This window comes from Arachis ipaensis, chromosome B7, assembly GCF_059453495.1.
Source record: "Arachis ipaensis isolate K30076 ecotype BB chromosome B7, ASM5945349v1, whole genome shotgun sequence".
NCBI lineage: Eukaryota > Viridiplantae > Streptophyta > Magnoliopsida > Fabales > Fabaceae > Arachis > Arachis ipaensis.
This window is the reverse complement of record NC_142442.1, coordinates 143,059,904-143,075,136: the sequence shown is the minus strand read 5'-3', so window position 1 is coordinate 143,075,136 and position 15,233 is coordinate 143,059,904. Positions and strand designations below refer to the sequence as shown.

The following is a 15,233-nucleotide window of genomic DNA, read 5'->3' as shown; positions in this document are numbered from 1 at the left end:
CTTGTTTTTAGTAAGTGTGAATTTGAGATCTGCTGATAATCTTATTACGTATGATTTCTTTTAGAGTTTTCCCGTAAAAGCATTCACTCAAGATGCTTGGACATCTAGTTTGAATTAGATGTGCTTATGATATTTTCTATGATGAATTGTGACTCAACTAGCTAAATCTACATGCTTTCCACTTTTCCAGGGTCAATGATCTTTGTTTATAATGAAATAATTAGCTACTCTGGTTGCAAGTTGTTACTATTAAGGCTGCTTTTGTTCCTGGGATCGGGATTGGGGATTGAGAATGTGTAGTGTGTTTGGATGACCAAGAAGTAAAATTTCAATTCTAAAATACAAAATTTCAATACTTCCAGGATTTTCAAAAAATGGGGATACATGAAACTGGAATTTTTAAATTTGAAGACGGGAATTTTTTTTTTTGAAATAAAGAAAGCTCAACACATTAAAGTAGAGCAACTAAAAACAGTCATAACAAAACAATCTAGAACATAAAATTGAATTCCTGTTATTTCCGGCATTGTCATCAACAACTAAGAGAATCAGTACCACTCTACTCTTTGTAGCTCAAAAATATCTTTTTTTGTATGATATCAACACCTGTTTTTTTATTATTGAAAATCCTGTTGTTATGTTTCAACCAAATATTCTAAATCACTGCAAAGAACCTAGTCAGCTACATTTTTCGCTCTTGTTTTCTATTAGGCCAGCCAGACCAACTCTCAAACAGTTCTTTAATGGTTCGTGGGACAACCCACTCTCTATTAAAAAACCTCAGCCAAGCGCACCACACCTGCCACATAAACTCACATGAAAGAAATAAATGCTGTACAAATTCCAACTCATTTTTATATAAAACACACATAATATCACTTTTGTGGAAAACTCTTAATCTGCTTAACCTCTCTTTAGTATTTACTCTACCAACTAGCACAAACCAAGCGAAAAGCTCAATTCTCGGAGGTATTAGCCCTCTCCAAAGGGAACTTGTGAAACTATAGCTCGTAATATCCTCAGAAAGAGTCTCTGACTGCAACACCTGCATAAAGGAGTTAGTAGAAAAAACACATGTATTATCAAATTTTCATACAATATTATTCTCTTTTCGAATTGACAACTTAACTGGTCTTAATCTCTCATGAAGCTGGTGAACAAGTTCCAACTCCCATTGGAACAACTCTCTTCTCCACTGGAAATTCCAAATCTATTCTAACCCATCCCAAAACCCACAGTCTTCTATCACGGATCCCTGTTGGTTTGAAATAGAGAAGAGCCTTGGAAAGCTCGCTTTCAAAGGACCCCCCTTGTATCCAATTATCTTCTCAAAAATGAGTTCTTCTCCCATTCCCTACTTCCATTGACAGCCCACTTACCATTTTTTTCCTCACCTGTTGTTCTTTAACATTCAACTGACATCCATGTCTTTCCACGAGCCACCCTTGACAGGTAACGCCTGAGAAGATAACATTGCATGAGGCCTCAAATTATTACAAGAGTATACCACCTTCTTCCACAGCAGATGAAGACTGGAATTTTATTAATATTTTTTTAAAATATATTCTTGTTTAATTTTTTAAAATTTAAATTTATCTATCAATTTTTATATTTATCTTATTCAATCCTGTAAATTTTATACTAAATACAATACAGAAATTTAATTTAAAAAAAACTCTCGAGAACAATAACTTTTAATATTTTTTGTCATCATTTAATTAGCATAAATATTAAATTATCTTTAACAAATAAATTTTACTGATTTATGTGTATAAACTTTAAAAAATATAAATGTAAATTACGTTAATTTATGTGTATAAACTTTAATAAATATAGGTGTAAATTATATATTTTTTTTGTATATAAAATCTCTAAAATATGTATGCAAATTATTATTAATCAAATACTAACTAAAAATAATAATATTTACTAAGTATGTAGTATTATTTTTAATTTAGTTTTTATCTTTTAATTTTTATTTTTCAATCTTTTAATTTTAATCTCTCTTCTAAACAAAACCTTACTCTTAGTTGCATTTAGAAATAACGAAGTCTTTTAATGTTAATCTCTCTTCTAAATATAACCTTACTCAGTCGCATTTAGAAACAGCGAAGATATTGTTTACTCCCCTAGTCAAATTGTGTCTCTTTCAATGATTATGAAAAGGAAGCTTGATTTTGAGTTATTGAATTCATTGGGGTCTTCTCTCCCGGTCAGATTATTGACATCAATCTTACATTTTGATTAGTCTTTCCCTTGTGCCCTGCTTACGCAATTACATGTGTGGTTGGTTGGTGCATGCAAACCATCTGAATAATAAATTAATAATCAAATCAAGGGTCACGCTAGGATACAGATTTAAATTTACAGATATTTGCTTTCCTTTCAACACGTGTACTTTGTTTTTATGTTGGGAAAGTAGCTTGGCAAACTTCGGTAGTTTAAAAAGTTGGCGACTTGTTAGATATAAGGAAAGAGAAATTATTCATGTTGGACCCATCTTTGTATATGAATTAGTTCTTGACTCCTTGAAACTTTTTTTCTCTTAACGAGTCCTACAACAAAAATAGAGAAAGAGTTTTAATACCAATAACAATATTAATTAGCTAAGACAAAACAAAATATTAATTAGCTAAAATATGGATTAAATTTTAATTGATATAATTATTTTTTAAAAAAATTATGACATATATGCTTTTTAATTGATGGAAAAAATTAGTAACTAATTTCATATATTATAATCAAAGAGAGCTTTTTCTTATATAATTCAAAAAGATTAAAGTACTAAATTGGTTTTCTATATTTGGGTGTAATTTTGTTTGGGTCCTTAAGGTTTAAAGTGTCTTACTTGAATTCAAAAAAATTTCATTTAGCTTCAATATAATCCTACTGTGAGGTCAAAGTTAAATAATAAACGGAATGTACTACATAATAGCAGTATAAGAATAAGATTGATAACATGGAGAACAAGTACAAGCTCCAAAGTCACAAAATCAATCGTAAATGTATCAATACATTTATTTATCATTCTTCTTACAATTTAAATGAAATTGTTGAGTTAAAAAATTAACTAACATAAATGATGATGACAAACAATAGATTATTGGACTAATTATCTAATTAGTTTTAATTATTTTGGTTGAGTGATGCAGGCCAAAATAAATATACAAAGCTGCAGCCCATTAAGGAACAAACTGAATCTGTTGGTGGGCTAACAATCTAAAGGAAGCCCAAAGGAAACAAGGCAAAGAAATCAAACGGGCTGAACTTGAATAGAACTGATCCAAGCCCGATTTGGCTTCTCTCAAGCAAATCCCTCCAATTTGCTTTCACCAAAAGCAACGTTCACATTGTGTCACTTCGGAAAGAACACAGAGAAAGAGAGAAAAAGCTTAGCCTTTAAACTGTTCACCAAAGAAAAAAGAAAGAGAAGGATTAAGTAAGAAAGGCAGAGGTCTAATCACCCAAATCAAACCAAATCAAGTTAAGGCAGAAGTTAAAGGTAATTTATTTCCTCTTGCATGCATCGTGCTTTCCTCTACTCTTCCCCAACTCTCTGCCAGTCCAAATTGGGATACATGGAAAAGATGGACTCTGATCAACACTGCTGCATATCTACGGTCAAATTTGTGTCTTGGTGACCAAGTAGTGTGTCAATGGCTAAGATCTGAGTTTACCATTGAAAATATTTGTTTTTGTTGTCATGTGGCTTTCGGTCAACAAAGAAGGTCAGAACCAAAGTTCCTAAATTGAGGATTAATGGAAGAAAGTGAATGGTTGAGTTGGTGAAGCACACAGCTCGAGGGTTGACCTAGGAGAGAGCAACTCAGTAACATGCAATGAGATACAAAAGAAGATTTTTCATCCTTCAGAAAGTAAGGAGAGATAACCAGTGTTTTGAAGTTTATGTTATGAGAAGAGTTCTCTAAAGAAGTTCATCAACTTGGACAGTGCTTCCTAGTCAAAGGAGCATTCCGCCAGAATGACGAACTAAATCAGAAGCAAGCAAATCTGGTTAATCACATAGCAAAGAGGCTGTTGAAGCATTAATCTCCTTCATGTTTTACAGATTGTATTTTTTTTCAATGTTTATCTTTTTTGTAATTTCTTGAGGTAAAAGGCTGAATGAGAGAGTTCATTGAAAGAGCCTAAGAGTGGAAAAAGGCAGAGAGAAACACTTGAGTGAAAAGTCTAGAGTGATTTCAGATTTCTTTAGGTTGGTCCAATATCTTGTATCTTGTACATGTGAGGTACCCCTTTCTTAGTTGGGTGAGCACTAAGAGTGAAGAGTTAGGTATTAGCATAACTAAGTCAAGTTAGGTTAGAACTTGAGTGTGAAAGGATTGTGTCAATTCTGTGGAATTTGTGTATGTAATTCTTTAATTATAGTAGAAATTCCACCACTGTTGTGGTGGAGACTGGATGTAGGTTGCATAGCACAAAGCAACCGAACCAGGATACATGATGGTGTCAGCTTCTTTCTTCCCTGCTCTGTTCTGTTTTTTGATATTCATGAGACAAAATAAAATTGTCCCATAAATTTTCCGCTGCTGAATTCAAACAGTTTCAGATTGAAAGTTTGTTTTAAAGGGTTAAGGGTTAAATACGATTTCGGTTCCTAACGTAGAGGCCAAAAATTTATTTCGTCTCCGGCCTTTTTTTGCCACAAAATGGTCTCCAAAGTTTCAGTTTGTTTTAAAATCGTCCTTTTTTTCAAATTTTTTGTTTTTATTACCAAATTACCCTTAATAAAAAAATAAAAAAAGAAAACGCGTAAAGTAAAGGGGAAAGGGGGAAGGGGTTACGCGAAGGGGGAGAAGGGTGGGGGGAGGGGGTTCAGGAAGAAGAGGGGGAAGGGTCCTCGCTGTCGTCATCGCTGCCGCTGCTCTTTGCCGCCGTTCAACAGTTTAGTAAAAGTTATTTTTAGCATAGTTATTAAACTCAGTTTAATTTTGTTAGTCGAATTGGTAAATCCAGTTTAGCTTAGTTGATTGAATTGAAAATTCGGTCATAATCTTGTTAGTTGAATTGGTAAATCCAGTTTGACTTAGCGTGTGTTTGGATTGTAATTTGTCAAATTAGAGTTTGAATAAAAGTGATTTTATAGAATTGATTTTGGGTAGAAGTAAGTTTGTGTTAACATGATTTATGTTTGGCAACTCTATACCAAATTTGATTTATGTTTGGTTTTATGAACAAAATCACTTCTGTATTTGTAGAGAAGAAAACTAGCCAAACAAAAAATTGAAGCTTTCAAGAAATTCTAACATGTTTTTTCCCTTCAAACGTGTTTACCAAACACACTTTTTAGTTGATTGAATTGAAAATTCGGTCATCAATCTTTATTGGGTCATTAAAAATAATAACAACATTATCTATTACAACTTAATCTTTCAACAACAACAATAACAATAATAACAACATTAATATTCGAATACAAGAAAAAAAGATTCTTTTTTTAAATGTGGGGTTATTTTTATATTATCTATAAGTTAATTTGATTAGTATTTAATTAAGTGAGGTTCTAATACTTTTACACATTCAATTAGCATTAAATATTTTAACTTAAAAAAAATCTAATTTTATATCAACTTGACAATGAATATATAGTGTTTTTGTTAAAAACGAGTCTTTAATTTTTAGTTAGAAACAATCTTCCACCATTAATTAATTTACATACGATTAAAAAATATTATAAGAGAGTTAAATTGTATTTTTTGGTCTAAAAATCAAAGATAATGTACATTATAAATACATAACTCTCCAATTTTTTATTCCAAATTTTTTCACTCATGTAATTATTTCATTTAATTATAAATAAAAAAAATCAAGTCAATTTCACTACAATCAAACTCAAAGACCATTTATATATAAACATTGCATAATTAGACTCTTCTTATAATTTTTTTTATTTTTTAGTCATTTTAATACATGTATTAAGTATATAAATTAGATACTATTAGAATTTAAAAGTATTTAACAGATTAATAGAAAAAATAGTTAAGTAAATATGTAAATAATTGAAAACATAATGCCAATTTTTAAATATACTTCATAATTGACTAAACTAAATTAATTTTTTTTATTATTAACAATTTTAAGCATTATATATATATATATATATATATATATATATATATATATATTTGAATAATATATATGGCATATTATAAATAAATGAATAAATAAATTTGCAAGTAATTAAAAGAGATACTGAATTATGGATAAAGAAATTGTAAGTTGAATTAGAACATGAGCAATATTACATAGCCTCTAACAAATATGATTATTTTTTTATAACAAAAATTTATATCTATATTTACAGACGTTTTACACATAAAAATATATAATTTATATTTATATTTACTAGAATTTTACATATATAAATCAATACAGTTTGCACTTATATTTTTTAGAATTTGCATACATAAATTAATAAAATTTATTTGTTAAAATAATTATAATTTATGCTGATTAAATAATGACCAAAATTACTAAAAGTTGCTAGTTCCCAAAAATTTCTCATAAAATATTAGTTTATAAATGAATTAAAGAAAGTCATGTAACTCTTTTTTCATTTTTAAATTATACAAGAAAAAAGCTCTCTTTAATATATATATTATATAGAATTAATTATCAATTTTTCCATCAATTAAAAAGTACATATGCCATAATTTTATAAAAAATAAATATATCAATTAAAATTAAATTCATATTTTAGCTAATTAATATTTTTTTGTCTTAGCAAATTAATTTTATTATTGGTATTAAAAGTTTAAAATTCTTTTTTTATTTTTCTTGCAGGACTCATTAAGGATTAAAAAAAAAATTAAGAGAGTCAAAGACCAACTTATATATAAAAAGAGGTCCAATGCAACATAAATGGCTTCTCCTTTATTGTGTCTAAGCAAGCCAAGCCACCAACTTTCTAGGTCACTAAAGTTAGCCAAATTGCTTCCCCAACATAAAGATAAAATAGTACACGTGTTGCAAGAAGAGTTATGTGATGGGAATATCTGTAAACTAAAATCTGTACACTATAATTCTCCTCAAATCAAACACTTGATCTCTTCCATTTTTTTTAAAAAAAATCAACAATAAGTCGATAAGCAACGGCTTCTTGACGGTATACGCGGATCGAATTGGATATGGCAAAAAATTTGATCCGATCCGCATAATTTTCATCGGGTCAGATCGGATATGATATTCGCATTTTTTATTATCGGATCGATATCAGATATATTCGTATAATTGAATCTTCTCTTTTTAATCATATTTTTATGTAAAAAATTTAATAAAAATATTTCTTTCATACTTTTAAAATTATTTATTCTTAAAATATTTTTAATTAAAATTTTCTAAATAACAAAAATAAGATAATATAATATATGAATAATAATTACTAACTAAAACATACAAACAAGTAAATATAATATTAAACATATATTTATTTATTTATTTTTAATTATTATTGTGCGGATCTGCGGATCCTGGATCGGATATGCAGATGTAGAGAAGATATCCGCGATCCGATCCATAAAAGATCAATATACGGATCGGATTGTATCCATAATTTTCAGATCGGATGTGGATATTTACCGCAGACCTGCGGATACGATTCGATCCATAAATACTCTTAGGTTTTTTTTTAATGCATGGACATATACATTTAGACCGCGTTTTTTTTAAGATTGAAATGAAGAGATTAAAATTTAACATTATATTTGGTAATTAAAAATTGAAATTAAATTTTATTTTAGAATATAAAATTTTAATCTCTTTAATACTTTTAAAAAGTGAGATACAAGAACTGAATTTTCTAGAAATAAAGAGTAAAATTTTAATAATATTTATTTTAAAAATACTTTTATCAAATTCAGGATATTTTTAGAATAAATATTATAATTACTTATATAGGTATTTTGTAGACAATTTACATTTTTTCACATTAAGTCTTATACTGTAAACAAGATAAGTATAGCCAAGTGATAAGGCATGCACTCATCTTCACGTATCACGTTTATAAACGCATTATGATACTAAACGCATTATGATACGTGTCTTATCTCGTTTACAGTGTAAACGAGATCTTACCATACTTATCTCGTTTACACTGTAGACGAGATAAGCAACGTTAGCGCCTATAAATACAACTTATTGAGAGACCGCTTGACCCACTCTTGACCCACATTTTTCACATTCTTCTCTACCTTAGTCCATTTTATTGATCTTTCTGAGTTCTGGAGATGTTATGGCACGTAATCTTAACATCAATCTCCTGAACGCTAGCTGGTACATTGTAAGAGTCATCGATTTTGAAGTTGATGTTATCTTTTATCGTTCAAATTAATAATTGTTTGGATTGTACTAGTGAATAGACGCAATAGATTGAAGATGTTTAGGTAACACAGAGTATGTTAGTTGGCAAATAGGAATTATGACATTTATAAGCATTTAAGTTTAATCATAACGAAGTTGTTATTCTTTTTTTTTATTTTATTTTATTTTTTTTAAGAGGTTATAGCTCAAATGGCATAGTCTCCCCATACTCAATTAAGAGGTTGTGGATTCGAGTCTCCTATCTTTGGTATAAAAAAAAAAAACGAAGTTGTTATTCATAGGCATGGATAAATAACTACTTAATTAGTTTGAGTTGATTCCTTGATTTAAAGGTTTTAGTGGTTACTTTTATTGTTTTAAATTCCGGAAGGAATTTTAGGTATTTTTTTCTGATATATATTATGTTCTAATATTTATGAGTTGCATATTATATTTTTTAGAATAGCTTTGAACATGTTAGAGAAGTTAGTTTAAAGTTTTGTATTTATAAATTTTTACTTTTAAATAGAGGCCTCGCCTTTTATTACCTAGATGGGTTAGTCATACATTTGCACTCCCGGATGCCATCGTCCCTTGCTTGAGGGAAGTTGGATTTGGAACACAGTGTAGCTCAGGAACTTTGTCTTTGATAACTCCCTTATCACTGCATTTGTAGAACAGTAGCTTTCGAAGACCTACACTTTTCACCTGCCATGGGGTTTATTGCACCATCACCATGTAGGTAAGATGTTGCATACCACATTTTGTTACACACAGACGGAGAGCTAGTAGATGGGTGCCTAGGTGACTTCTAGGCCTGACACCAACGACCAACATAGGAGTACATAGAGGAGCTCCTAGGTGCCAAACTGCCCCTTCCAGCGCAGCAGGGTGCACACAGGAAGGAGTTGTTCAGCATCAAGATGATATGGCTTAGGAACCGAATCCGACAAACGCCAGCAACCACCGATCCGGCCATCCTCTAATAGTACACCAGGTGCTATATCATACTGTTGATCGATGGATACCTGATGACTGACAAGTCCAACAATCAGGTGTAATCAGGTGGTTGTCATTGTTGGCGGATTTTGAGAGGTGCAACGGTCTTTTGTAAAGATCTGCTGTGTTTGTATAGACGTACCATTTCTTGTTCCATATTAAATTAATAGAACTCAAGATTAAAAACAAAAATAAAAAGAGGCTAAGATTTAATTTTTTTTTTTAGACACTGATAACCATTCATTTCTATTGGTTTTTGCTTCATATTAGATAAATTGGTCTTGTTCATTTGGCATATCCAACAAAAACAAATGTTAGGGACAAGGTACTTTTTAAGAACAAATTTGTTTGATACAAAATTTTTCAGGGATTAAATTACTTTACTCTAATTTTTGTGAATTCACTTGTAACTTGTCAATAGTAATGAAGTGCGAACCTTTTTAATGTAAAAATCGTATATGATAAAGCTAAACATAATGGGTGTTATACAAAGTACCAACACATTTTAAGGCACCTAAACCAAAGGTTGGCCATTGCAAACTACAACATATAAAAAGATTGGGAAAATGTAGAGTAAATCTTCCTTTTTCTTCTTTGGTCGTTTTCCGCAAGTTTTGAAAGCGGGTGACGAGTTAGTAAAAAAGTAGTAACATGGTATATTTATATTGTGCTAAACTCATGAAAACTCCATAGGCTTTGAAACATGCATGGCCCATCTGTTTACGGCTGATGAATTGGTCATCTGATCACTATAGCTGCACTATCTCAACCACTATATGACAATATCTTTGTCGGTTATTAATGATTTGTGTGAATGAATAATAGATGAGATTTCTTCATATAGTTAAAAATGTCACAACCAGAAAACAGTGAAAGACAGAAGCAACTTTTCCAGGCTTGATTTGCCTATTGTTAGAATCAGTCATAAATTTTCACAAATTCTCCTGAATGGAGGCAGAATTTTCTTATGTTAAGTATATAGAATTTTTTACTGCAACATCTTGTTATGTTCTTTTCTTTTAAACAAAATGTTGGAGTCTAAAATGTGGATTTCATATTTAAAAGCCAACTTTATCACAATAGATCTGAACCTTAGATTCAGGGGCGGAGCCACATAGTGGCAAAAAAGGGACTATGACTTCTCTAATTTTAATTTTTATATATAAATTATAAATAAATTTTAATTTAATTTCTTTTAAAATTTTATTTTATTTTTATTTTATTATAGAGAAAAACTCAAAATAGCCCTGATAATTATCTCGAAAGACAACGAGGCCCTTGACAAAAAATAAATTCAACTCGGTCCCTAACAATTATCTCGAAAGGACAACGAGGCCCCTGTGTCAAAAAAAAAGTCAATGTTATTTTTTTTATACAGAGACTAATCAGTCCCAAAAAAAATATCAGGAACCGGATTGGGTATTTTTTTTTTTGGAAACCTCGTTGTTCTTTCGAGGTAATTGTCAGGAATCGGGTGGGATATTCACTTTTTATTATATAAATATTTTTGGTTACCCTAATATTTCATCTAGTTTCTCGGCTGTTTAGATTTAAGATGCCTCTAAATTAAACACCAAATAGGAACAAGCAATTAGGATGACCAAGGAGGGACCATGTGGATTTTGGCAAAACATGCTCAATTCCCGCATAGTTTGATGTGCTAAGGTAACAGATCTAGTCTTCGCCATCATGAGCATAGAACGTCATTACTGTACTGTTATTTCATGCCAATGCTACAAACAAAACAAGCTATTAATAAAATGCTAGCCTCAAATCATTTTGGCACAGTTCATTGAATATTACAAGCATGTCTGCAATAATCTTCTTCGTATAAAGATAATATCTAAGAAACCCCCTCCTTTTTATGCTTTCCACCTATATATGGCAGCCGCATATTCTTGAGACCATAACCACTTGTACTTAGTTATGTTTTATAATTCATATTCTTATATATGTTTTTATTTGAAGTTGCAGGTTTAGCAATATGTGTTGGGACCACATTTTTGCTACTGATTTGAAGGGGATTGTTTTCCCATTTATGGATGTGGTCCCTAATTATCTTTGCTTAGTTACTTCTCTTCTCAATTCATTATTACATCTTGTACTGTTGTGTGGGCTAAAGGGTAGGTGGAATCCCATGATATAGTTTCAGTTTAACTGCATTTTCTACACTTTTTACCTTAAACAAGGGCTTTATAGCACTAGCACTAGAGTTGTTGACAAATGAACCTCTAGAAATGCATAGAAAAATAGAAAGTTTTGTTGCAGAATAAGTCTACAATGTGTGCAATATTATATCCTAGTCTTGAAATTTTGTTGCTTACCTGATCTTTTTGTCCCCTATGAATAATGAAGACTTGAATATTCGTTTGAAGAATAATTTACTTTCTTCAACATTACGTCAATTATTAAAAGAAGGGTATCAAATAGTAATGATGACATGCCAAAAATCATTATGAATGAGTATCAGTAAAATTTTCTCAACATAAAAACTGAATTATCCGATGAGGAGTGATAGGACCAGCAACTTTTGTGATTTGTAGTCATTAAGTAGTCATCAATAATGTTTTTAATGGTGTGAGATTTCATCTAATGTCGTGAAATTACTCACTTTTCTTTACTGGTTATATACTGGCTAGAATTTAATAAATTGCTGCGAGTAGACTTTTTTTTATTCGATTATGAAAGCCTTCCATTTATGCGCCACTAGTGTAATATTCCTTTTCTTCCATCAACTTTCAAAACCATAATCTTACTAGTCAAAGAAAATCCCCATGAAGAAAAAAAGAGTGGTACTTGTAACCAAAACTCCTTACAACACCAGTGAGGAGTCTCACCAAGACCAAGAAGTTTGCCTCAAGCATTGTTGTTTCTTTTGCAGCATGAGAGAAGCAGATGCATCTCTTAGAAGAGTTGGAATCTCCAACTGCTTCAAAGAAATGCCTCTATGTGAGGATAAAGAAGATTATGATCAATATGTGTTGGTGCTGAGTGAACTATGGCACATTGCCATGACTCAATCCAACGACCCTGAGTTCCCTTCCCTTGGCATATTCAAGTGCATGGCTAACCTAATCAACAAAGCTATAAACAACAAAACCTGGCTTCTCACAAATCAAAACATATACATACCCTACTATGCTGCTCATATCATTGGATCTTACACCATGAACAAGGAAGAGTTTGCACAAATAGCTGTGCAATCAGGTGTTATACCTCCATTGTTAGAGCTTCTGAGGGGGAAAATCAGTTGGGTTGAACAAAGGGTTGCGGTTCGAGCATTAGGGCACTTGGCCAGTTATGAAAGCACATTCGATTCGGTATCGGAGTATGAACAAGAAGTGGTGAAAGTGACATTGAATCTAGCATGTACTTGCTTGGAAGTGGTGTATTCTGAGTTTGTAGGAGTGAAGAAGAAGAAGAGGGTAGAGTACCACAGGAACTTGCTTACAAGAGGTGTTGGTGATTTGGAGATGGAGAACCGAAAAGCTGAGGAATGGGGTAGCCAACTTCAGTGTTGGTGTATTCATCTTCTCAACTGTTTTGCTTTCAAAGAAAGATGTCTGAATCTGATTTGTCAGAAGGAGTTCTTGAAGCAACTTTGCCACATGTGGGGTGGGTTGGTGAATCACACGTCACCAGGTGGTGTTGGACTCCTTCGAATCCTGTGTTACAGTAAATTTGGAAGGAAAATCATTGCTGAGATCCCAAAAGTAATCATCAATCTCGGTAACATTTCAAGATCTTCGGATGATTGGCAGTATATGGCGATTGATTGTCTTTTACTTCTTCTCAAGGACTCAGATACAAGGTATCACACTGTATTAATTAATGAATGCTAAATAAGACAAGTTATGACTATTTTTTGCTGATTTTCTTTGGTTACCAAACATTTTCGGTTTTATATATTCATATTTGTATTTGTACTATTAGAAACAAGAGACTAAACAAGAGAAAATATTTGTGTATTCTATTAAGTGTATTCAAATTGTCTCCTACAATAAATATTCAGATATACTAAATAATACTAATTCATCCTAATTATATTTTTACATGTATAATCTAGGTTCAAGGTTATTGATCTTGCTGCTTCGTACCTTGTTGATTTGGTTGAACTTAAAAGCCTTGGAGATAAATCAAACGTGGGTGAAACCATCACAAAAGTGCTGCTACTTGAGGAACATAAATTCAACAACAACAGGGACTTGCAACAAGTGCTGAATTTGAAGGTGTATAGGAGGAAGAAAGAGAAGGCGTTGTGGGAAGAGAAATTAGAGGAAAGAAGGGTTTTGGTTGGTTTGATAAAGCAAGAAGCGAATCACATGTTGAGGTTGGGAAAAGTAGAAGAAGCTTTGGTGAAGTACAATGAAGCACTTGAAGTTTGTCCATTGAAGTTGAGAAAGGAGAGAATGGTGCTTTATAGTAACAAAGCACAGTGCAATCTTGTGCTTAAGAATCCAGAAAGTGCAATCAGTGATTCAACGAGAGCGCTTTGCCTTTCGAACCCAGCGAACACGCACAGGAAAAGCCTCTGGAGAAGGTCACAGGCTTATGACATGAAAGGCATGGCGAGGGAGAGCCTTTTGGACTGCATAATGTTCATGAACAGTTGCATCATCAAGTTAAATAATAATGGCGATGATGATGATGATTGCAACAACAAGAAGCAGCACCAGCACCAGCAGCGGAGTCTCAAGATTCCTTACCACGCAGCGCGCATGATCTGCAAACACATGGATGCCACGTGGCTCTTTGCTGCTGCACGCTCGTCAAGGCTAATAAGAGTGATGGAAAAGAAAAAAAATCATCACTCTAATCATGAAAATGAAGCCAACAACTGTGAACTGAACTTCCATGATCGTAACAGTGGTGGTCTCATGCCTGGTAATAATTAATTAATTTAAATAATTTGAATAATTTGACTAAATTTGAGATTAGTTAAATAATTTAAATAATTTGACTAAATTTTCATATAACAACTCTACGTTATTAATTTTACGTAAAGTTGACTGTACCTGAGTTTTTACCTTATTTTTATATACATATAACTCTTTCATTTGTTAATTTGATTGTAATTTACTTTTTAGTTTCAAAATAATTATTGTAAATTGGATAAAATAATATAATATATATATTATATTAATTATAACAGGAGCTAATATTCTTCCAATTACTTTTGAATGTTACTAATAGTCTAATAATAACTTTTTCAGGGTTGTCCACCATTAATGAAGAACCTTTTGCGGCAAAAGAAGTGAGTAGGAGAAAGGTGCAGAGGGCACGGAGGAGAATTAAAAAAGCTAACATTGCAGCAGCTCGGCCAATAATGTAGTTGATAATGGCTTGTTAATCTTGTGCCTCTTCTCAGGTTTTGACCACCAAAGTTACAAATATATGAATCCTTTTATGTGTATTCTGTCAGGGAAAAGTCTAGGGCTAGCAGTTTTATTGAATTTTGGCCAACATATAACCAGCAGAGAAATGTGAGCTATTGGATGAAATCTCATACCAATCTCACACCATTAAATCATTATTGATGGCTATATGATGGCTACTAATCACAAAAGTTGCTAGCCCCTAGCATTGCTCTTCTGTCAGTGACGGAAGGTTTATGAGATGAAAAAATACAGCTAGACAACGAAAATATTAAACATTGTGAACAATAGACATATTAGATGTTCATTTCATTAGATGTGCAGATGGTTATTCTAATATTAATATTTAGTTGAATAATTTAAAAATGTAGTGTATTTTTATTTGATTGATATTTATTTATGTTATTTAAAAAAGTCATTGATTATCTAGATTGATCAGCTAAGTACTAATGTAGTTTACATGTTTAAAATGGCAAACGAAGATAAAAAAAATCAAACACTAATATCTCAAATCATTTAAAAAAAATTTAGTCGAAGAAT

At 31.6% G+C, this 15,233-nt stretch overlaps 1 protein-coding gene across 2 annotated transcripts; it reads left to right on the top strand.

Annotated features, from left to right (window-relative positions):
- Positions 1 to 12,092: 12,092 nt before the first annotated feature.
- LOC107607964 (uncharacterized) lies at positions 12,093 to 14,949 on the top strand. 2 transcript variants are annotated; one of them, XM_088493211.1, is made up of 4 exons: positions 12,093 to 13,129; positions 13,385 to 13,923; positions 13,987 to 14,202; positions 14,532 to 14,949. In XM_088493211.1, the coding sequence occupies exons 1-4, from the start codon at positions 12,093 to 12,095 to the stop codon at positions 14,648 to 14,650; spliced, it is 1,911 nt and encodes a 636-aa protein (XP_088349337.1). In that variant the 3' UTR covers positions 14,651 to 14,949. The 2 variants fall into 2 exon arrangements, with proteins under 2 accessions (XP_088349337.1, XP_016165341.2); XM_016309855.3 differs by having other exon boundaries at positions 12,201 to 13,129; positions 13,385 to 14,202.
- Positions 14,950 to 15,233: the final 284 nt, after the last annotated feature.

Excerpts from the sequence above, each read along its gene's own strand:
- LOC107607964 (XM_088493211.1), top strand. The coding sequence starts at position 12,093 with ATGAAGAAAAAAAGAGTGGTACTTGTAACCAAAACTCCTTACAACACC. Across the intron at positions 13,130-13,384 it reads CTCAAGGACTCAGATACAAG|GTTCAAGGTTATTGATCTTG; the intron begins GTATCACACTGT and ends TGTATAATCTAG. Across the intron at positions 14,203-14,531 it reads CAGTGGTGGTCTCATGCCTG|GGTTGTCCACCATTAATGAA; the intron begins GTAATAATTAAT and ends TAACTTTTTCAG.